Source organism: Pocillopora verrucosa, chromosome 7, assembly GCF_036669915.1.
Source record: "Pocillopora verrucosa isolate sample1 chromosome 7, ASM3666991v2, whole genome shotgun sequence".
NCBI classification, from domain to species: Eukaryota; Metazoa; Cnidaria; class Anthozoa; order Scleractinia; family Pocilloporidae; genus Pocillopora; species Pocillopora verrucosa.
In genome coordinates this window covers 25,250,441-25,272,467 of record NC_089318.1, presented here as the reverse complement: position 1 = coordinate 25,272,467, position 22,027 = coordinate 25,250,441, and the positions used below count along the sequence as shown (strand labels likewise).

Sequence of the window (22,027 nt, the reverse complement as noted above, 5' to 3'; positions counted from 1 at the left end):
CATTTTGTATCTGGATTCCTTGACATCTGAATTTGAAAAAAAAATAATGTATTAAAATATGTATATTTAAAGCTCAGACCAGGCTTTTAAGATGGCTATGAGGAAAAGGGCATTCATTGGATTCTCAAATTGAGAAATCTCTGTTATATTGAGTGACTTTTATATTGGAGTTAGTACATCTCTCTCGTGGATTTTACTAAAAAAGGGCTGAATACATTATTTTGTTTTTACCAAGGAGGGCTTCTTTATGTACTAAGGTTTGTTTAATAACAGTTCCTATTATGAATTTTGAATGTTCCCAAACGTGACTAAAGGAATCTTGAAACCTTACAGATAGGTTTATTTCATTGTAATTCACAAGCTTAAGAAACTGCGGCATGCAAGTGACCGATTCGATTCTCAGAATTATTCTAGTTTCAGTTGCGCCGAGCGTTAAGTAAGCTTAATTCAACCCGCTACATCTATTCTTTTATAAGATTTTAATCACGTAACGAATATCGCAATTTTTACTCACCACAAACTTTCAAAATCGTAGCTTTACAGATGGCCACTCGGTCCTTGTTTGTACCAGTCAATATGTCAACTGTTGTCCCTTCTTTTAACTCCAGGGCGCCAACGACTTTCTTTTCTTTTACAACACTCACGCTATTCTCGTTTTCCCATTGAACCACAATAAAAGCTATCTTTAGAAATGTTATATAAAGCAAAACAGTTGAGAAAAGCGATCAACCGATGAAAAGTATATTCAAAGATGAGCGCCAAATGGAGTCTTCTTTGTTTCCGATCACGTGCATGATCACGTGGATCGTTTAGGACTTGTCATTGGTAATCTGTTCTGTAACCTTTAGGACACCTGAAGCCTAAAACAAATCCCCTTTTCGGGTGGTATGTCCCCTTACCATGTTTGCCACAAGAGGGTGTCCTCTTCCCATGGGACGAAAGGTAATGGCAATTCATGATTACTTCACTGTTAAAGGTTTGATTCGTAAGCATTTGCGTCCTTTCCCAAGGGCCAGTTATTATTTACAGATGTTGAGAGTGTATTGATCCAAGTTCAATATCATTGTCGTTATCATTAAATTGACACTGCAAACATGTTTTATATGAGTGAGTTGTGGCAACATTATTTGAACAAACTTTGCCGGTTAGCATCAGGAATAATGTCACGCCAAAGGACCAACAGTCCACAGAGTAAGTATAAGACTCTCCCATGATCATCTGTAACACAGATTGAGTGCAGTTCATTAGCATTGCAAAAAGTGTTTTAAGAATTCAACTGCATGAGCCTGATTTGAAATATCAATGTATTAACAAGGGCGTGGTCAGGGTCTTCTGGCAGGGGGTCCTTCTACTCTCTTTTTGTCGGAACTGAGGGCGGAGAGGCATTACAAAATATTACTATCATAATTTGTCAAATTTTCGTGAAAAATAGAGAGGTTACATACCCCTTTGTTGCTGAGAAAATTGTTGGATCTCGTTTGACAATGCCTTGACTTAAGATTGGCCTTAGTGGAAGATTATAGGAATACATTTTACCCTCAGCGTAAGAGGAAAAGAAAGAAGAACTTTCTTAAAAATCTAACGAGAAGGTAAATAAATAGTGAGAAAAAACACCGGAAATTTGAACAAAGACTTTTCAGTATAATCTGCTACAATGCCTTATACCTCAGGCGCCATATATGAATAAGTTCCACATTCTTCAGTGATTGTAAAGGCGACAACTTCGCTCAGACCGAAGTCTGACAACTTCAGGTGGCTATTTGAGTTTACCAGAATATTTTCCGGTTTTGGATCTCGGACGAAATAGGTTGGAAAAAACTTCTTTCACTCATTTTTAGTGTACATCACTTTACATCAGGGCAAACCAGATTTACATCAATTTTTCTGTTATAATGGAAAATCTTCTACCTGTTCTTTCTAGATTCCAATCCAATACAGCTCATGTCAATTGTGGCGCCACGATTTCAAAAACAAGCCCTTTCTCGTTTTCTCACTAAAATTCGTCGTCCACCACTGGTGCATTATATTTTAGCCAATTTGCACCAAGATAGCTTGTTTGACAGGGAAGGTAAGTTAATCGACATTGGAATTAAGCCGGAATGAACGAGAAGATATTTTTGTATCCTAGAAGCAATTGGAAAGAAACGGGTGTATGCCGGCTGTTTTATCTTCTCTAAACTATGAAGTATCTTTATCATTCCCATAATCCTTCTCGTTCCTATAATTCTTGTCGTCAGTCTTATTGTTATCGTTGTCGCTGTCATTTTCTCTATCGTTACTGGTATCGTTATCAATATCGTCTGTGTTGTTTGACAAAGGTCTCCAAGACACTGGGCAAAAAGCAAATTTTTCCTTCGAAATGAGACATTACTGAGTGCGTTATGCCACAAACATATCTGTGGATGACTTTTTTTTAATTCAAATATTTTAATCTTAGGCCGATGTCGACGGCGTAAAACCTGAAATACCAGACGCTGTCGTATGAATACATTTAATTGACTTTCTACGTTGTAATCTCGGTCTTAGTCGAAAGAAAATAAGCAACTGCAAGTCTGCAAACTTAAGACTGAATGCATTGACAGCGGCATAGAAAAAGCCTACATTTTGGTAAAGAATTAATGAGCATGAGTGACAATTAGGAAAACAACCTTAAATACTCCTGGGATGCTTAGCTTTTTTTCCTTCACAAGGCGTAAAATTTATGTTCATTCAAAACTTACCTGGCGCGTTCTTCACTCAGTTTTCCTCCCTCCCCTCGAAGAACTCCAGCGAAGTCCCTGCCGGGCAAAAACTCCAGCGCTAATGCTGTTTTTGTGAGCTGTGAAAAAAACATATTCTACTTAGTGTATTGACTCAGCATTACAGCTGTTTCAATTAATGCTTTATGTTTTATGATTCTTTCTCACTGGATGTTAATTGAAATCAATTTACCCTAACTCCTCCCTTATACTTTGTTGACGACGACTGATTCCCCCTCCCTTAAATCTTTTGCCCCCCCCCCCCCCTTAAAAAAACCGGCTCCTATACAATAACTAGCTATTTGTTAATAAACAAAAACTGACTGCAACAGTGGCAGGCTCAACTTGCGTTGAGTGTGAAACAAAGAAGTCCTCACAACGCTCCACTGGTACGATGTGCAAAGTTCCATAAAAAACGTTTCTTAAATACATGCATCGCTCTGACGAAGGGCTAACGCTCGAAGTGTCAGCTTTAGTCTAGCTTTTTTACCCTTTACGGTGGCTAATTTAAGTTGTTAACACTAAATTACCTCTTAAATACATACTTTGATGGTAAATACCCAGCATAACTGCATAACGCAGGAGCTCCCAGCCAAGCGGAGGAGGATGAGTGTTTCTTTCAGGAGGTCTTGGCTGATGGAGGGGTTGAATTATTCGATGTTAAACCAAATAAAACTGTGGTGTTGTTTGTTTTTAATGGCTTTAAACCACTCGATCACGGATGCTGTGTTTTTCCATTGACTGAATTCGGATGCTCTCGTGATTTTGCTGTTGATTCTGTTGAGGATTGTTTTGCTGATTCTGCCTATCTCGGATTTGTTGGGGTGAATTAGTCGGCAGGTCGGTTTGTTAGCGAAGTTCGGTTTGTGGTCTTTCAGTGTTATGAAAGCGTCTTTGTTAGCTGTCATGTCCACTCTGTCATCGATGCCTCGTTTCGTTGCGATGTTTTTGTTTTCTGAATGGATGGCTCGTGTGGTATTAGGTTGTGCTTTTTTGTAGGACTTTGTGTTATTTTGCTTTAGTAGATCGTTGTATGTTGACGGTTCTAGTTTGTAAAGGTTCGTCGTTTTTTCAGCGGCGATGAGTAGCTTGGTTTGGTTTTTTTATGCGTTTGGTGTCGTCTTCGTCGTCTTGAGAAAAGGGTTGTTTACTTGTTTGAGTTTCGTCGATTGTATCATTTTTAGCATGTCGTCTTCAAATTCCTTTAACTCGTCGATCGAAGGGGGGTTCTTAGTAGCCGCATGTGTCTTAATATTTATAATATACATATTACAGAAACTCCTACCTCGCCAAAGCCTCCTTTCCAAAGTTTCTTAACTTCAATTAGGCCCTGGAAATCAACGCTGTCCGAATCTTCCACTCTTTGCATTTTGGTAGGATAATCGGACATCTCCTGACTTTTTCTTTTTCTATGGATCTTTGCACAGAGCAATATGGAAAAAAATTAATTGTTTTTATTGGTCCATTGCAAGGAATAGTGATGCCGATGGCTTAAGTTTTGCATAGGAACCTTCTGCATCTGTGACTAAACCCTTAGCCTTTAATACTGATAAATTTTCTAGATGTTACAGAAACACCGCCAATCAGAAGTCCAGAGAGGTGCTAGATTATTCTATATAGTTTGAAGAAAAAAACAACAAAACGAAACAAGACAAAAATAAAGAGTACACGGAAGTGTCTGGATCAACTGCCAATGCCAAGTTCAAATCTCGTTAGATTATATCACACGTGAGCCGCACGTGAATACGAAATAAGAAATTAAGGAGGAGGAGAAGATTGTAGTTTGAAATATTGAATTAAAAACTAATTGTAACATTGTATAATATTCACGTGCTTTGCATAAGCATTAATATGAAAAGCTGTCTGAATTATTATTTCTCACGTTTGTCGTTTATAAGTAATCAAATGATTGCTTGTCTTCTTGTTCAGTCTGGAATAAACGAGCAATCGTAATTTTTGAAAGACAAAAAATTCACTCTCTTTATGGTCAATTGTTTTGGTCTTTGGGATGTTTAAAAATCTAGAAGTTGAACAACAGATGAAATAAGTAAAATTTAGATCACTAAGGCTAAAAATTATTACTCTTCGTCTAGTTCTGTACTCTTTCCAAACTTGCTGTATTAGGTGTAGTTGAAACCTTGACAATTAAAAAAAAAATTCAAACTAAAGACTTGCTCAGTTTGTTTGTTTGTTTTTGTTTGTTTTTTTGCCACAGCGTGATTTTCATCTTCTCTAAGCTTAAATTAAACGAAAATTTTATCGCATTTTTTCCACAGGATTTGAAGGTGACCTAAATATACCAACAGTTCTGATGAAACTTTCAAACTTCAAGGTTTGATGGGGTTTGGAATTTGGAATATGCCGGGCCCGCTCTACGCAGTTCAGCTATATATTAGCAAGTAGTCCTTCCAGTTCGGAAGCTTTAAAAAAAGAAATGATAAGAAGAAATCAGCTACGTTTACACGGAATTTTCGATAAAATATTCCAAACATTTAGCTCCTACGAAAGAAACACTCAAAAACGGCCTTTTCCCGATACTCATCAATTACAAAATTCTAAGCGTTCTTTATCTGAAATTCCTGCTTTTGGCACAATTTCGTTGATTGGGAAAATTGAAAATATTCTCGGTTTTAGCGACAAATATTTAACTGATTTATAAGCTGATTATATAAGGAACATCTCGCGCCCCTCAAAGAATTTGATTTCAACTCCTGTTCAGCGAGTCAAAACGCCGATGGCCGTGAAGAAAGTTTTGATCAGCGAAGTGTCTTGGAGATACAAAGCATTGTAGTTGGGGAATAAATCTTCTTTCGAACTTCTTTCTTACTCTGTTCTTACCCAACCATATGCAAAATACTCTAATAACAGGCTGACTAATAAGAATTGCATAATTCAACAGATCTTCAAAGTTGCAGTAGTGTCTTCAGTGTATCTATTCTAAAGAAGTCTTCTATCTTTGTTTATTTAAAGGTGGTCCTTACCAGCAGTTGCTGAGAAGCAAATTTTAAAATTTTTTCATAACCATCTTTGAGGCTATATTTATCTTGTGACGGCATTACTGTTTATGAAGGCGGGTATGGCCCGCCCCCAAGCCAGCTTTGCCGAAGAAAATGCTGAGGGCTTAACGTCCAGGCCAGTGCCCGCATGCATCCCAGCCACCGACGTATCCGAAGGTGGGTTGCAGATGACTCTGTGTGTGCACCAGCGCTAATCAATAGGGAAATTTTCTCTCGATTTTCTCTAATGACACGAGCGGTGATCAAAGTCGCACATGAATCCGTTGGTGTTGAATCCTTCGATTGCGATCAAAATTTAGTCTCTTTGATAAATGTTTCATTGTCGATATAAAAGAAAATTTTCTGTTACATTTTAAAAGTGTTAGATAAATTCAAGCTACGGCAAGGTTTTAGTTTCTAATGATGTCAGTTGAGTTTTAAGTTTGCCGGCCATCAGGTGCACCTGAAAAATTTACAGTGATTTTTGGTCAGTCCAAATTTAACCTATAAACGCCGTGTTATACGCTTAAGCTTCACTCAAGGAATTATATTTCTGTTAGTAATTCTTAACACTAATTAGTGGCAGCTCTTGCTTGTTGTGTGACCGCGAAGGCGACGAGAGCGTGACAGGAAAGGGGTGCATGGGAAATGACTTCATGATCGGATCAAACGCTCTTTACACGACACTAGGCAATAACTCGTCAACAAAAACACTTAATAAACTTTGGAATCGTATGAAATTTCTTAACAAGCATTCAACACTCTTAAGAAGTTTGAAAGAACCTCTCGGTAGAATTTCTGTGAAAATTCCTGACTACTGGACATTTAGTCCATGAGACTGTGCGTGGCTGCTGGGAAGTTAGACTCTGCGTTAGATTCATATTTGTGACCTACTCCGCTCCTTAAAACGAAAAAGAAAAGCTATAAATTTATCTGACGTTCAGTTCCAGCATGACGATTGAAAAGTAAAATAGCATGCATGACCAAAAAATAGATTCGTGACTTACAAATTTAACAAATGATACACCATTTTTTGTTTTGAGTTCAATAAGCTCATACTTGTATTCAGCCTCTTCGAAACTGCTCGTGTTACCAAGTAAACCGTTTTGTTATACGCTTGCGGGGAAAATCACAATTTCACAAGAGTTACAGGTGAGTACTGGATTAATGACTAAATACACATATGAAAAAAAATTTAAACTTACGACGAAAGAATCAGAGAAATATGACATTAATTCGTCGTAAGCGAGGGAGAAAGAAAAATCGCTAGTTTCCCTCGAAGATTCGAACTTTGAAATTCAAATTTTATGATCTAAATCTCCAGTCCAAAGTTACAAAAGACCTCGTTAGTGAGTCAAGACATACGCTGGGTTCATATTTGACAAGACTTCCCGCATTCTCCTGGGATCTGAATCGTCGAAAGCGTCATGTCTGAAAATAAATAAAGAAAGAGAGTAAAGTTCAAGCTCCATCGTCGAATGAAGAAATTAAAAACATCGAGATCTACGGGTTTAGAGACTGAATCCTCGAAGATGCTTAGATTCTCTTAATTACATATTCGTGACGGATAAAAAGATTTTTCTTTATTCGACCCCCGAGCAAAAAATTTCTCGTCTCTCTTTATTAGTTTGAATTCGATGAAGGAATTATTTCTCAATGCTGACACTAAAATAAACATAATAAACATCGAAGTAGCTGATTTATCTGCCCAAGAGAGATTTATGAAACTACAGCATGGCTGATTCCAGTGTTATGTGCACCGCTTGAGCTCTTGGTACAAGAACAGTATAACTCGGAGGTTGTCTTCGTCCTTGTCAATTCAGTTTTATATGAAGGAGACTGTCCTTCTCCGGGGAACTGAAAAAAGGATTTTGAATTGCGAATAGTTTGTGTCCTATATTGAAAAGAAAATGACTGAGCCTAAGTCTCAATCGCAGGATGAAGTAATAGGAATACAAAAACATTAAAAATATACACAACATTGGAGAGCAAGAACAAAAACAAAGAAAAAGACAAGCACGAGAACTTTCATGAAGTAAAAGAACATTTTAATTTCTAAACTGGACATTCGAAGAGATTTGTTATTTACTCGTGACAAGGGATTGTAGACTGATCTATTGCTCGTTAATATGAAACCTTTCATGGTTTTATCGAAATTTTAAACGTATTATTCTTGATATTTTCAGGCATGTAGAAATAATAATGACAACTTTTGGAGGATAAACCGATTCAGAGGATGGCGGTTTAACAGGTACTAAAAAATTTTAATATTATAAATTAATATAGTGTAATTGTTCCGATGATTAGTCTCGGGGATTATTCAACAATATTCACTGAGCCTGCGGCGAGTAATTGTTAATCATGACACGTAATACCCCGCAACTGGAAAAGCTTGATCATAAGCTTAAGCAGCCGTAAATTCGCCCAAGTTCCTTCTCAGGATTTTTAAGGACCGAGACCATGGTTTCGTCAATGAGGGATATATTATACAGAAAAATTATTTATATAAACCAAGAGGTTACCAAAATGAATGAAACTGCGAGACTCGTTGCAGTTTTCTTTATTTTGACTTATAAGGAGATATACTCGTGGCTCCTTTGTATTTAAAACTGCTGGAAAACGTTCTATGTTTGTGAAACAAAAATATGTCTGGTTAAGAAATTACAAAGTGATGGACCGGCTACAAGCACATCATTTCTTTTTTTCGACTTCAATGTGGGAAATCCTGAGAGAGCACATCACACCCTCTCGGGTGACTGATTCACACACAGCTGGATTCGCCTTAATCTTGTTCGCTCGTGGGTTACACCACATGAAAAGAAAAAAAAAGGACGAGAAATTGGAGTAACGTGATAAAGAGCGAGGTGACATAAAAATTAAAAATTTAACCCCAAAAATTTTAATTATTACGAATTCTTGATCATGTATGAAAATGAAACTTCGCCAGCGTTACCATTTATTTATTTATTTATTTATTTTTTTGGAAGCTTTGCAAATATCGTTCGACTTCTTCAAAAAAGATTTTTTTTTTCATCAATTTAAACTACTCATCCAAAAGGTGATTTGTCGTATTTCGCGGTTCGGTCGGAATTCAGTTTTGGCGGGAATGCTCTTTGCGCAATGCAAACGACATTAGCTCATGTGTTTACTTCGGAAGGTAAACATTTAGGCTCAGAAAATGCTAATGGTTGCGTAGAATCCTGCTCTGAAGGACGCGGAGAATACCACGCCTGTCTAACAAGAGAAATTTCCATATATCCCCTTTCAAATTATACAGCAACAGATTCTTTTATGTCAGCAATGCATTTAAAGATATTTTTTAATTTCTCCATAGTTTTGTGATATCTAAAGGATTTTTCAGCTTTATTTCGGTAATAATAATGAATAATAATTCATTTTAATAAAGTTTTATTTTTCATATTTTTGCCGTTTTCTCTGGCAATAGTAATAATGTTTATCAAATGATTGAATTTCAGGGACAAACGAAAGTCAAGTGACATCAAATGACACCAAACTGGAGGTATACGATGATCCATTAAGAGGTGAGATATTAGATTCTTTAAAAGACGCCTCGGTGTGGTTTTAAACTAGGCACATTTCCTTTAAGTTTTTTACCTATTCTTTGAATAACTTTTGAAACAGAAACTATATGTTCGAATTTAAACTTTATCAACAGAGAAACACTGAGTTTTATTGCTGTGTGGGTCACGAACAAGCTGTAGGTGTGAGGTGTACAATTGTATACATATACATGGAATGAAAATCATCATTAAATTTATTACCGCTAGAAATACAAGAAAAATGTAATGAAAAAATTAGTATCGTACTCAGTATCAGGGATAGATTTGAATCAAAATCAAAGAAAATGTCGAGAATGATTCTCATTTACGCCACGTGCACTTTTGCAGTTGCTTTATAAATTATGAATCACTACTATTGCTAAATATATCCTGATACAATTAAAAAACATTTGTGGTAAAACATTTGTAACTAAAGTCGAGAGGAGACTTATCGTGGAAATCAAATGGGCAATAACGTTTACAAAAAGTTTTATCAGATTCTGCGTTCCTTCAAACACACCACACCATATATGGCCAGAGTTCCCGAATTTCATTGGTCTGGAGACCATTTAGAAGTGATTCAAAACATCATCTTAGAGTTAACGGTTTGTAAAACTTACAGATATCAGTGGGATGAGGGTTTATGGTCGGCGGGCCCATGTATACAGTAACCGACTGTTCAAAAAGAACGAAAGGCCTGTAAAGGATAGGAATTAGAAAGGGGATCTAACGACATGAAAACGAAACCTTGTTAAAACGAAATCATTAATGTTAAACCGGTGTGTTTTCAGATATAGCAAGAGTATGTCTCGAGGAAGGTAACAAAGAATACAGACAGGGAGAACATCAAAACGCGATAAACTCCTACTCGGAAGGTCTTCAAGTGAACTGCGAAGATATACGGCTGAACGCCAAGCTTTGTAGCAACAGAGCATTAGGATGAAATTCTCATGCAAAGTTTCATCGCAATTGTGAGATATTCTTACCGTAAATTATGAAAAGTATACTTGCCAAATAAATTGCAAAGCAACTAATAAGAATATCGAAATTCCCACACAGATTCGAAGACCAGAATCTCAGGACTGTTGTTGTGCGGAGGTTTATCCGTTCTGTGGTTAAAATTAATTACGCATCCAATTCACTCAGTATAACATCTTCCATTTCGAATTGTTGCGTCTCGGCCGGCTTACGATTATATCAAGCTAAAAAGGAACAACTTAGTTTATGGTTGTCACCCCTCAAAAAGTGCGTATCCTTAAATCAAGGTGGTAATCCTCTTACGTGACGTCATGTCCTCCCTAGCCAGTCGTTGTGACTCATATTCTGCTGACTCGACTACCGAAATAATGGCTCGGCTATCTGCTAACTTAGGAATCAATGAATTTTTTAAAAGACGAATTTTATGGAGAAAAAAAGCAAGGAATCTTCTCAAAAGATGCCCGGAAAAGCAATCAAATATGGTCAAAGCACTTGCAGGGTCATATAGTCTAAAGCGAAGAAAAGCTATAGAAAAACCGAAATTCCCAGATCCGAGTAATTTTTTTTTTTCATGGTCTTCAAGGTTGCAAAGAACAATACTTTTTCCGAAACACATCGTTCCCTAAGGAGAATTGAAATAATTTGTAATACAGCACTCAGGAAATTCGGGTATGCGTCGGCTTATTCAGCATAAGAAGGCAACTCCAGCGATGGACTAATATGATACCAAGGAAGCGTAGAGCTGCTTTTTTGATAAGTAAACCACCAACTAAAAATCAATATGAGGAGAATTGCCCTGAGATGAACTCTGTGAGTTTCTTGTGATCATACCCAGTTGCCAAGTTTGAAATATCTAAAGGACAAGAGGCGAAAAACGAAGGTGTTTGACCACATTCTCTTAAATCTGGGTCAAATCTGGGTCAAAATGTGAACCTTATCTCCCCCAATTTTACCCGATAAAATGATTTTCTCCTGGTTTTAACTAAGGCCAAGTCTGGGCCAGGTATAAAGACGGATACGTAAATTGGCAAGTGATGACGACTGATACTTACTTCCTGAATTCCTTAGGAAGCTACGAAGAATGTCTCAATGATGCAACAGTTTCTGTTCAGTTGGAACCCAATTTAATCAAAGCTATTAAGAAAGGTGGGTGTTGCAGTCAAAATTCATTAAACCACTTTGCTGTGATTTCTTCAAGAGAATTGTATGGATTACGGCAGCTGACTATACCTCGGGTGTCAACAATAACTGGCCCGTGGATGTTTGCTACGTAGATAAAAAGTGCAAGTTGAGGTCAGTGAGCTATAAATGAAAATTAAACCAGTAATGGTTCATTTACACCAAAGATTAAATGTTAAATGTTTGAAGTCGTTTGTTAAACAAAGTTTAAATTTTTTCTTCCTAGAATTAGTATAAACCGATGTTAGTCGACTTCAAATATAACATATTGAAAATGCAAATGAGCGATTGTATGAATTCTATGGAAAATTCAGTTTTTCAGTCCTCTCTTTCTGGTTTCCATTCAGTTAAACCCGGTTTGACTAAAAATGTTTTGCTGATGTGAATGGGGTGTGAGACGATTTTCTGGCTACTTTTATATGTGGATAGTAATTAATTAGATACCTCACGTCATTACCTTCTCAGCTGCCAGTGCTTGCATGGAGCTTTGCTTGTACAAAGAAGCAAGGAGCTGGCTACATATGGGATTGGCGGTATCCTTTGACGAGTGTTTCAAACGTTATACGCAAAGAAATGCAAGCAGTGTTCACTAACACCAAGCTGAGCAGTTAAAAGAAACTAAAATATTTTCAATTATTCCAAAACATTTCATTTGACAGAAGGGGCATTTTATCTAATTCGCAGAACGCCCCTCATCAGTGTCTCTCTAAGAATATCAGCAGGACGCCCAAACCAAACAATGATTACGCCTAGTGAGCTTGTTAACACTTATATTAATATTCCCTCTGGTAAGAAAATATTTAAAATAGGAAATCGTAAAAAGAAATCCACTTTCGACAGTTATGTCCTTTTCTAAGGTTTGTTTAGGGAATAGCGCATGTTTTTTTAGGGGTGTTTGAGAAAAACACCGCGAGAGCGATGTTTCAAAATTCTGCAAAATACCACGAGCTTCCATTAAAAGAACGTCCGGTGACGCTAACCCAAACTGTCTGACTCATAGTCCGAGTCGTCATTCTTTCTGAGATAAAAACTTCTTCAGATTCACATCAATTTCCTTGGCTTCGAAGCTAATAATATACGGACGGATCCGTTTTTCTTCAGCCCACGTCGTCAGAACTGTTGGCCACATAAAGGTCTTCATAATTTTCTTGGTGTTTACATTTGCCGCATTTTCGATAAATTCTTGAAGCTATTTCGTTTCACAATCTAGAAATATTTCAGCCATTGTTTCAAAATTAGAATCAGTATCATTTCAGTTAATGTAAAAATGCAAATTTTAGATGTAAGGTTTTAGGATTTGACTGAAATATTTACTTTCTCAGCGATTCACATACATGAAGTGGCTCAACTTATGGAATAATACCTTTAATATTTTTATTTTTATTGAAATTTGTACACATCCACTCATCAGTTATTTATTCTTAACCCGTTTTAAGATTGAGAAGGATAAGAAACCTCTGCTTCACTTACCGAGCAAATCTCAAACAATAATAGAGAGCCAAGAGCGTATTATGGGAAATGCCAAAGTAGACAGAGAAAAGATCGAGGAGGGAATCCGTTGTAGCCTTCTAGGAATAGCTCATCATAATCGAGGACAGTTCAAAACAGCAATCGATTACCATCAATGTCATCTAGAAATTGCTAAAGAAGTGGGAGACAAGGCCGAGAGGGAATCACTTATGGCAATCTCGGCTGCGCTTATGATAGTCTAGGACAGTTCAAAACAGCAATCGATTACCATCAACGTCATCTAGAAATTGCTAAAGAAGTGGGAGATAAGGCCGGAGAGGGAAGAAGTTATGCCAATCTCGGATGCGCTTATGATAGTCTAGGAAAGTTCAAAACAGCAATCGATTACCATCAACGTGATCTAGAAATTGCTAAAGAAATGGGAGACAAGGCCGGAGAAAGAAGAAGTTATGCCAATCTCGGCTGCGCTTATTTTGGTCTAGGACAGTTCAAAACAGCAATCGAATACCATCAACGTCATCTAGAAATTGCTAAAGAAGTGGGAGACAAGGCCGGAGAGGGAAGAAGTCATGGCAATCTCGGCCGCGCTTATGATAGTGTAGGACAGTTCAATACAGCAGTCGATTACCATCAACGTCATCTAGAAATTGCTAAAGAAGTGGGAACAAAGGCCGAAGAGGGAGGGAGTTATGCCAATCTCGGCTGCGCTTATTTTGGTCTAGGACAGTTCAAAAGAGGAATCCATTACCATCAACGGGGTCTAGAAATTGCTAAAGAACTGGGGGACAAGGCCGGAGAGGCATTCTCACTCTGCTCTCTTGGAAAAAATTTTGAGTGCGAAGGAAATCTCAAGAGGGCCTTTGACTGCTTTCACTCTTGTGTAGAGGCGTATGATAGTATCAGGGCCGGTCTGAGATTTAACAATCAGTGGAAGATTTGGTATCGTAATCAGCATAAAAGTGCATATACAGGATTGTGGCGTATAAAACTAATTCAAAATGAATTTGTCAACGCCCTTCTCGCTGAGGAAAAAGGACGTGCTCAAACTCTCAAAGATCTGCTGGACACAAAATATCAGCCCCGAGATTCTTCAAGGAACAGCGGCCCGTTCTTTACCCTGAGTTTTGTTCCAACAGGTACAGTTTTATAGCTATCAGTGGACCGTGCGTTTACTACTGGGTTTTCTTTGGCGACGATAATGTCCAGTTGAGAAAGGTACATGTCAACAATTATAAGTATGAAGAGGAACTGGAATTTTTCATCGAGCAATTGAATAAAACTGCCTTGAAGGAGATCGATGCAAGAGATACTGTTAAATGCGAAAATCTTTCCCATGGCTCGCCGAAAGCGGAGGAAGCAGCGAATGATATGATTCAAGTTGATGTAAGGTACTCACAATCAAGTGCTCTACAGAAGCTTTATGACATCATCGTTACTCCTATTGCGGATCTGATCGAAGGAAACGAGCTTACAGTTGTTGCTGAGGGGCCATTTTGTCTTGTGCCTTATGCAGCATTGGAGGACTCGAAGTCAACTTATCTGAGTGATTTATTCAGAATTCGCGTGCTTCTGTCCCTGACGACCTTACAACTAATCAATGATTGCCCAGCTGAATTTCACCTGAAGAGCGGTGCATTGCTTGTTGGCGACCCATGTTTCGAAGAGATCATCTATCAAGGAAGACGGTTGGTGCAACTTCCGGGAGCAAGGAAAGAGGCGGAGATGATTGGACGAATCCTCAGTATCTCCCCCCTCATTGGAGAAATGGCAACAAAAGATGAAGTGTTAAAACGACTCTCATCAGTGGCTTTTAGTACACATAGCGTAGCATAGGTGTGGTTGGCATCGCCCGAGCATTCTTGGGTGCTGGCGCCAGATCTGTTGTGGTAACCTTGTGGGCGATTGCAGACGAGGGAACCCTAGAGTTCATGAGTTTCTTCTACGATGCACTTGCTAAAGGCAAGAAGGCAAGTGAAGCTCTCAATCAGGCCATGAAGTGTCTGAGAGAATCCGAAACCTTCAAGGAGGTGAAGTACTGGGCACCATTTGTACTCATTGGTGATGACGTCACACTTGATTTCAGCGACATTTAGTTGCTGATCCATGTAATTATTCTTTTCATAACATTTATGCACTAAAAAGTAACTTTAAATCCAAATTAGAGATACATATTTGATCATAAATGCTGTTTTTGTTTTCTTGCTGTGTAGAGTTTAGGAGTTTCTTTTTTTCCCGAGGAAATTGAGATGCTTTTAAATTGAGTGAACACAGACTTTTTCATAGATAATTTGATAGGAGTAAAAAACAGTTTTCTGCTATAATAATTGTTGGGCAGTTTATCGTTTCATGTCGCAAGGCCGAACGACAAATTTTCTATGATCTCGACGATTCTCCCTGAATTATGACTTTTTTATTTTTCAGTTAAGGCAGTGAGAATTGGAGCTGTATCATAGAAAAGACGAAACCCAACAAAGTAAAAAGTTGCCCGCAAGCGTTGATATTTGGAGCAGAAACCACACGGCTACCTACAAAATATCTGTAAGAGTCCTCTATTGAGAGCAGGGACAACCGAACGAGTCCTGAAGAGCCCATACTGATCTCTGCTTTTTCAAAAGTTGATTCTCCACTTGTCTTGAATGCTCTTATGAGCTATAAGGATTTGGACACGCAAAAGGAAAAGGACTTTGCAGTGTTTTGATCTTTAATGAATTGTTCGAACTAGGTTAAAAGTAATATTTTTAATTCGTGATGTCTTGAAATCATCATCAAATTTTTGTATTTAACATGAATGAGGTTGTTATCTACAAACAAGTTTTAGGTGTTACATTTACATTCAAGTTGAAACACCTAGAAAACGTTTTCCCACAATGTTTTTACAATTTTTTTTCTTAATCGGTTTTTGCCTTAAGGTTTATATAAAGCTATTACAGCCATATGCATGTATAAAGATTTCCATAGAACTTGAAAAATAATCAGTCGTTTGATTGTTTGATTATTTTAGTCGAATGGAAATTTTGATTAACTTTCGGAGGAATTTTAATACTTAGTTATAATTAGTTATTGTGTCATGATCATAAGATTTGTTGGAATTAAAATGGCAGATTTTTTATGGTCAGTATTTAATCCTAGTATTACCAATACTGCGACAGATTTTCTTATGCCTTTGAACGCGATAGAGTGTTCATGTACTGGCATTGCGACATATTTTTAGGGCACTGTTTAAACCAATTACCCAATTGTAAAACGAGAGGCTAATGAGACAGGCTCGTTCACAGATTTGGCTTAAATTTTGCTTGTAAACTTGGTTCAGGGTTTTTATCACGAAATGAATATTTCAGGATTGAAATTTGTTTTGCTTAGGAAATTACGGCTAACAGCTATTTGGAGCCCCTCTAGGACATGGAAACGAGGCTGAAAAAGAGCAAGTTTTTAATGCCTGGGCTTCCTTTGCTCTCTCATTGTTGTATCTTTTTTTATTGTAAAATAAATTTGAAACTCTTGTTTTTTGTTTTGAATGTAAATTTCGTCGAAAAATTAAAGAGAGGGAAACGCGCCATTTAATTAACTCAGATTTAGGTGTTTTAAGATCCCTGAAAAATACCGTTAGTCCAGAAGCTTGTAATACTGTTAACATGTCGGGTTAACGAGTTTGGATGGAATTCGATGGCAGTGATTGGTGCAACTTTTGGATCAGTTTCTCTCTATGGTCAGCTGCCGCACGGCCCTCCTGCTGTTGTGTTTTTTGATCGGGCTTCTGGCTTCTGAGACTCAATTCCCTTGTCCCTGTTAATGTTGTTAGGGTGAAGTCTGACGTGAATTGCCTCTTTTACCCTGCGTGTGTAGAAATGGGCATCACGATCAATTAACTTTAGTCTTTACAGAGCAGGCGTGTTCGGTTTTAAGGTTGTGCTCTAAAACGGCAAAGGTCAGCGTCTTAGGGAGTAGGATATCCCTGTCGTGTTCCTTGATTCTCTCCTGCATAGGTCTACCTGTTTGGCCGTTGTAAACCTTTGCTCACTCATAGGGAATCCTGTAGACTACGCCATCCTGTTTAGCAGCGTCGACGTTATCCTTCGGACGTACTAGGTGTTATCGTAGCTGGCTTGGAAACAGTTGTTGTTAACAGAGGCGAAGTTGTTCAGAGAGGTCTTTGACGTAGGGCAGGTCTGCGGTGGATCTGAACTCGGTGGGGGGTTCAGTAATGGCGGTTTGTGTCGTGGTTTTTGTTACTCTGCATGGAAGAGGAAGAAAAACCATCAGTAACAAGAACAGATGACATGTTTCTTCTCGTTGGAGATGGAGGATTTTGTTTCGCACGCTTGTAAAGGCGCATGTAAAGACACTTGGCAATACCGTGCGCTTTATTGATTGCGCCAAACTCTCCTTACTTGTAGTAGGTATCACCGAACTACATCTACGACACCCACCACAGTAGTCTTCTCTTACTACACCTATTGCACGAAACTACACGAAACTACATCAACCTGCACGTATTACACCAAACTTCACAAAACTTCACCTACTACCCTAAACTAAATCTACTACACCGAAGTCCACCAAACAATATCTACTACACCAGACTACATCTACTACACTAAACTACATCTACTACACCAAACTACACGCACTACACCAAACTAAACCTTCTACACATACTACACCAAACCACTTACAACAACTAATACCCAACTACACCTACTAAATCAAACTGCATGCTCTACACCAAACTACTTTATAAAATAATTGAAATAGTACGCGCGCTCTGATTGGCCATAAAACCATTTTACACGAGCGTATATAAACACGGTTTTCGTTCCTCTTTCATTAGTTATTTTATAAAAGAAATGTAAAATGGTTTCCGTGTTTACATAGCCTGATGTAAACACTTGGTCCAACCTCCCGCGTGTTTACATCAGGCTATGTAAACAAGGAAACCATTTTACATTTCTTCAACAAAGTACACCTGCAATACCAAACTAAACCTACAACACAAAACTGCACCTACCTCACCTGCTACACCTAACTTCCTCTAGTACTACAAATTACTCCTACCACACCTACTACACGAATCTCTCGATTCTATAAAGGAATAAGTGTTAATTTTTTTTAAGATGGCGTGGAACCCTGTTCTATATTCGTGACGGAAATCATGAATGTATTACCGAAAATTAGAAATAGGAATAATAGTCTTTTTCAACGATAAATATTTAACCGATTTATAGGCTCATCTCAAAAAGAACACCTCAGATCTCTCAAGGAATTTTATCCTAAATCCTCTTAGCGAGGCAAAACACCGATAGTCGTGAAAAAGATTTTTATAAGCAAAGGTTGAAGATACTACGCACTGTTGTTGAATGTACCTTTAACCAGCGAAACCTGAAATAGACCAAACAGTAAAATTGTCCATCACAACAACAACAAAACAAAAAATATTTCAGTGTTTAAGGCTCCAGGTTTTTTTGGTTTGATTTGCTAGTAACCTGTATTGGTTAGGGTTGATTCGAGTGAAGGGTAAAATTGTCCGAAATTAATACTGACAAGTTTATCCTTATTTATGTAAATCAACCCTCAGACCCATTTACCTGAGCGTAAATGGGTCTGAGAAAACGTTTGAAATTCTTTGAAATCCACTTTTGCGAATGCAAAATAATTGCGTGGTGGCAAATACAAGCTTTCGATTTTCGTGGAATTTAAGTTCCTCGTTTCTTCTTGTTGGACCACAGTGCATGTCGCGGGGTCGGTGGCAAGTAGCCATCTTATTTTCCAACTATTCTCGCAGAGACAAATACTTATTTTCTAGTCTATGAATTCTCGCAAGGAAACGCTCGAACGAAGAGAAGTCTAATTTTACGTTAGCCATTACGCGCAATAACCGCTGATTCATGGCACACAACTCACTCTCAAGCACCTCAGGCACCTCGTTCTCAAGTACCTCAAGCAAGACGCGTAGCTGTTTTTGGGTGAAGATGTCGTTATACTTTTGCCAATTTCGCCTGCCCACTATTTGCTTGCCTCAACTGATCGGCAGCTTGCCATACGCTGTATAAGAAAAAGTCCCTGTTATTGGCAGCAACTTGATTTTACTCTACGTTCCGAGGCTCCCTGTTTTTAAAGTTTCTTAAGACGATTGTTATTTGCCATAAGTTTTGATTGGAGAAGGAGGATCTCACGTAATGGATAGTTATCGGTGTGACAAACAAACAAGAGACACATTGATAAGTTCGATCGAAAATATCTTTTATTAAGTGCAATTGAACATCTGAAAAGAAGAAAAAAACTTTCTATAAGTTACCACAACCTAAAGCTACGGTTAGCTTTCAATAATCAATGCAGTTTTTGTTACGAACATTATGATTATTTCATTCGTATTTCACTCATTCATCAGTCGTCGCTCGTTCAATTTTGAAATCACGCTTGTGATTTCACAACAAACTGCACTCAGTCAGTTGATTTTCATTAAAATTTTCTTTGCCAGTGAAATAGGAAACTTATAGAGAACGATGTGGAAAATATACAAACTGACTCAGTTAGGGTGTGAGAGGTGAAACACTTGAGCTACTCATTGGAAAACAGGTCAGTTTATGTACGATATAAGACTATTTTTGCATCCATACAGAACCAGTGAAGATGCATTTGTTTCAATAAAATTGCTTTTCACTTACATTGATAAGTTCACATCTTTTTTGACATAGGTTTGAAAAACCCCCAAACTCAGTGGTAATTAATTTGAAAGAGCGTCATCCTAGAACATGATAAAAAGACAAATTCGAAAAACGTATTGATTTAATAACGAGATAAACAAATGAGTTATTGGATGGGTTGATGAACTTTGAGTGTGTGAAATAACTCAAAAGCAAATATTCCAACCACAGCTCGAACGTTGTAGTTCTTTGTGAACTTTGGTACGCATGTTGTATGGTATTTCTGTAGAACGTGGCGTATGTTTGTTTCGGTTCGTTTGTATTTGTTGCATATTGTCTTATGGTGAATAGTAGACTTGTCATTGTTAGTTTTTTTGTTTTTAGGTGTTCGTCGGTAGGCAGAGCGTGTAAGCCAGGGAAAAGAGTAGGTGGCCACTTTCGCAACCGAACAATACAATACTTATCTAGAGCTTTGCTCTAGACACATTTTTTGGAACTGGCGATCGCGACTTTAAATTGGCAAAAGCCACTTTAAACTGGATATTTACCACTTCTACTTCAAAGTGGTGATCGGCAGTTCAAAGTTGCACAAGGTTTGTTGCCAAGGAAACTTGCCCTACTTTCTCAACCAATCAAATAAAATACTTAAAGTTATTGCATGTGACTTGATCATCGTTGTTTTTCCGCGCTTCTGACCCGTAAAATTTATCACTTTACTTTTGGTTCTCATTTGTTTTCGCTTGATATTTTCATTGGTGCTTATTACCTTATCTATTTTTCTTTTGAAGCTTTGTCGAAAAGTTTTTTTTTGTAACACTTGTGGTGTTAAGTTGAGTCAAGTTGAGCAGAGAAACAATTATTAAGGCTAATTATCGTTTCCAAAGAGGTAAAAAAAAGGGGCCCGGCTTTGAATATATTTTTGTTTTATCTTTTAATAAGAGAATTTTACACTTACCGCAATGATGATATTTGCATCGTCTGACAGTAAAGATGAAAATCCAGAGATGTAGTTAATCTACAAAGAAGTACAGAAGATGCAATTTTCAGGAAGCACTGTTTGCCATGAAACCCTTACAGTCAAATGGACTGACTTTGGATCTATTGACACTGATATCAGCATACCTCATTCTCTGCTGTCGTATTTACCGCGGATGGACCACATGCAATTGCGAGAGGTTCTGAAGACTGAAGACAGCTGAAGAACGGATGGTATTGGAAATTGTCAACGCCAAGCCTCACATCTGGGCATTTTTGGAGAAGCTGCTTATACAAAAATAAAAGATTTGTTTCGTTAAAATTGAAATACCTGACTTAAAAAATGAAGTGCACTATTTCTTCTACAGTGTTTGCCAAAAATATTAATTTAGAAATACTTTAAAAAGAGTTGTTTAAACTTGTTGTGCAAATTACATTGGGTCCTTCTAGTTCATGGCAAAAGTTTGTGATCCGCAAACCTCAATGATCTAATTTTTTATTTTGAATTCAATTAATTTTGGTTCGTTCATAACGTTTACTTTAAATTTTGTTGAGTACACACCTCAGGGTGTCAGTTACAGCTTGAAACATTTGAAAATATTGATCTGTAAATTTCTTGTATTTCCTCTTGAACCGGAATCTTAGTGATTTTTGCGTCAAATTTACCGAAGCAATTCTATGATTCCTCGCGCCACGTGTGCATGTTAAATGCCAATGTTTTTAATCAAACTTAATTTTGCAGTGGGGCAGAAGGAGATCAATTGTCAGAGGTTATGTCTGATAATTTTGAGAAAATCGGTATCATTTAAAACAAAAGAGGACATCCTCACTTGTCTTAGAAGAAAGTTATTTACTTAAATCGTATAACTTTGGATTTCGTTGGCTGACCTTGAAAAGGCAATCTCTGGTCTCTCTCCCAAGCCAATTGGGGATATCAGGCGTTGTGTATACGATGTTTTCGAAAAGTTGTCTCTTGTCTTTACCATAAAATGGTAGCTGATAAGCAGAAAAATGAAAATATTTAATTAATCACTCAACGCCTTTCTAAACTATTGAGATGGGCTGATGATTTATATAAGAGTGGAAGTTTAATTGTCTTCCAAATCTCTCGGTGGTAAAATATTTCCAAACTCTTTGATTGTCCCTTTGATGGAATCTGTTCTGTGACCTTTAGGATATCTGAAGACTAAAACAGATCCCCTTTTCGGGTGGAGTCTCCCCTTACCATGTTTGCCATAGGCGGGTGTCCTATTCCCACGGGACGAAAGGTAATGGGAATTAATGATTACTTCATTGTCAAAAGTTTGATTCATAAGCATTTGTCCTTCCGAAGGGCGAGTTATTGTGTACAAATGTAAACATATTTGCAATGTGTGAGTTGTTGCAATATTATTTGTACAAACCTTGCCGGTCAGCATCAGGAATAAAGTCACGCCAAAGGACCACCAGTCGACAGAGTAAGTATAAGACTCTCCCATGATCATCTGTAA

The 22,027-nt window shown here is 37.7% G+C and overlaps 2 protein-coding genes across 3 annotated transcripts in view; both read right to left on the bottom strand.

Annotated features, from left to right (window-relative positions):
* The window catches only part of LOC131788977 (peptidyl-prolyl cis-trans isomerase FKBP2-like), a 127,145-nt gene that overhangs the window by 8,382 nt on the left and 96,736 nt on the right, over positions 1 to 22,027 (bottom strand). The window lies entirely within an intron of this gene.
* LOC131799834 (protein kinase C delta type-like) lies at positions 19,610 to 22,017 on the bottom strand. Its single transcript, XM_066170432.1, has 5 exons — positions 21,941 to 22,017; positions 21,426 to 21,533; positions 20,685 to 20,822; positions 20,518 to 20,577; positions 19,610 to 19,663 (listed from the first exon to the last, which is right to left on the bottom strand). The coding sequence occupies exons 1-5, from the start codon at positions 22,013 to 22,015 to the stop codon at positions 19,643 to 19,645; spliced, it is 402 nt and encodes a 133-aa protein (XP_066026529.1). The 5' UTR covers positions 22,016 to 22,017; the 3' UTR covers positions 19,610 to 19,642.

Bases quoted from the DNA above. Each gene is read 5' to 3' on its own strand.
- LOC131799834 (XM_066170432.1), bottom strand. From the start codon at position 22,015: ATGGGAGAGTCTTATACTTACTCTGTCGACTGGTGGTCCTTTGGCGTG. The intron at 20,823-21,425 runs GTCAGCCAACGA...TTGTATAAGCAG, and splicing joins CCAGAGATTGCCTTTTCAAG to CTTCTCCAAAAATGCCCAGA. The intron at 19,664-20,517 runs GTAAGTGTAAAA...ATCATGTTCTAG, and splicing joins ATGCAAATATCATCATTGCG to GATGACGCTCTTTCAAATTA.